The sequence below is a fragment of the Salvia hispanica genome, chromosome 1 (assembly GCF_029641045.1).
Source record: "Salvia hispanica isolate PSC_SH4W2 chromosome 1, Shi_PSC_v1, whole genome shotgun sequence".
Taxonomy (NCBI): domain Eukaryota; kingdom Viridiplantae; phylum Streptophyta; class Magnoliopsida; order Lamiales; family Lamiaceae; genus Salvia; species Salvia hispanica.
In genome coordinates, this window is record NC_142692.1 from 63,550,429 (window position 1) to 63,552,609 (window position 2,181).

Genomic DNA, 2,181 nt, shown 5'->3' on the forward strand with positions numbered 1-2,181 from the left:
AAAGCTATGAGAATTTTAATTCTCGAATTTAATTGGTGTGTTTTAAATGGATTTTGTCTTAATTGGATAAATGTGGATTTATATATCCAAGTGGGCATTTTAAATTGAGACTTAGCTAATCTTTTATGATATACACTAGACATTAATTTTAGGATAATGATGGATTAATTCTATCTAAGAAAATCCTAATAGTATCAAAAGGTAATTCTAATAATCAAGATATGTTATTTAAACTAATAATGTATGATTATTTAAGATTGAACTTAATGTCTAGATAATCTTGTTTATGTGAAGATAGAATTTTAATTTTATCTATTTATTTTAGATGCTTAATTAAATGATCAAGTTTTGTCATTATGTTTATGTGAACCTTTTGTAAATGTGTTTACATGTTTTATTGATGAAAGATGGATAATTAAGTTGAGTTATGATTTTATTTGTTAAAATCTAGTTTAACTCATGCATCGCCTATGTACTTGTTGCCTTGCATGCATAGCTAGTACATGTTTAATTATTCTTTGAATGTGGATACCTGCCTAATCTGCTTAAGTGATAATTAAACTATTAAAACCACCAACAAGAAAACATGAAGCGATAATTACAACACGTTTGTATATGGCCTCCATAAAATTGGTCTTAGTGCGAAGTAGTGACCGGCCTGTCTTTACGGGAGGAACATTACCAATCCGCAAGTTTGGACTTCTCTAGATAAAGGTTATTAAAATCGTAAAATTAGTTTTTCAGTAATATCGCGACTGGTCTTTACCGGAGCAATATTGCTGCGAAATTATAAGGATTGTATTTTAATAATGCTTAGAGGGAGCTATAGAAGGAGGTGCTTGTCCGGTTCGACCTTTCTTTAGAGGAGTTCACCCACAAGTAAAGAATCCTTAGTGCTTAATTTTATGGTTATACGCTTTAGCATTGTTAGTCAGCCATGCCATTCTTATGGTCTCTGGACTATCTGTCGACATTGTGGACAGTAAAAATAATGGATTTCTTGCATGAATATGACACGGCTTCCTAGTAGAAGAACGTTTGTGCTTGATTTTTGTGGATGTAAAATTGATAAATTGTTTTGTGGTTATTTGCAATTCTTTGAAATTTTACATGTTTATATTATTGGTGTTTATTCTCAGCTTGAACGAAAGATGTTTACTACTTGGAAAGTTTATAGTGCGATCCTTAAATCAAAGGAATGCGATTCTGTTTCTTATTTGGATTGGAAAAGGAGACTTGACATTGATCAGTTGGCTAGCGATTTGAGGTTGGTCCTCACTATGGATCGCCCCTCTGCTTATTACATATCAGACAAGGAAAAGGATGCTTGTGATATTTGGGATACCGCGAGCGGTCATGTCAAGAGGTTTTTGTTGGCCTCGGTCGGCAATGCTCTTGGCAGGATTGACAAGCCCGACAGGTCATTGATTGAAGAACCTAAATGGTTTGATGAAATGTCCACCAAGTGTCTCATGAGATCGGTGGTGAACATTTTGAGAAGAACGGTCTTGAAGGAGAACCAAAACATTAACGACTATGTCGTGGAAATGGTTGACGGTTTTGATAGACTCGAGGCGTTGGGTGGGAAAATAGGCCCAGAAACCCAACAACTCATGATTCTCGACGGACTTCCAAAGAGCTATGAGAAAGTAAAGAAAGAGATAATGGACAAGCTTTGGCCAACATCTCTTCTAGTACTCTCTAGCAAGCTCATTGAGGCACAAGTCCAGATAAGGAAGATGGAGGGTGGGATGGCCAATAACTCCACTGACCTAAGACACAAGTCTGACATGGCAGAGAGTTCGAGCCAACCCAATGTGATTAGGAGGAAGACATGATCTTAATCTAGCTATGACATTTATGTTTTGAACAATGAAAGTCTTATTTTGCTTTATTTACATTGTTGAATTTTTGAGGATTTTTTATACTTGTACATTGTTTGGTTTTGATATCATATGGATTATTGATGTGGAATTTTATTCCTAGACTATCAATTGTGTTTTTGGATTATCGATGTCATTTTATAATGCTTGCATTATTAGATAAATGAAGTTTTGATTATCCAATTATTTATGACATCAAATATAACATGGTTAATATCAAAATGTTTACTTGTGATTAAATTTGTTGATTCAATTATTATGAAGTTTTCTTCTAGAAATATTGATTATTAAGTTTCTT

General features: G+C 33.8%; 1 protein-coding gene across 1 annotated transcript; it reads left to right on the top strand.

Moving 5' to 3' along the window:
• The first annotated feature begins 1,151 nt into the window (after positions 1–1,151).
• Positions 1,152–1,838, top strand: LOC148934359 (uncharacterized). Its single transcript, XM_089062283.1, has one exon. It carries the CDS (start codon positions 1,152–1,154, stop codon positions 1,836–1,838), a length of 687 nt encoding a protein of 228 aa, XP_088918409.1.
• Positions 1,839–2,181: the final 343 nt, after the last annotated feature.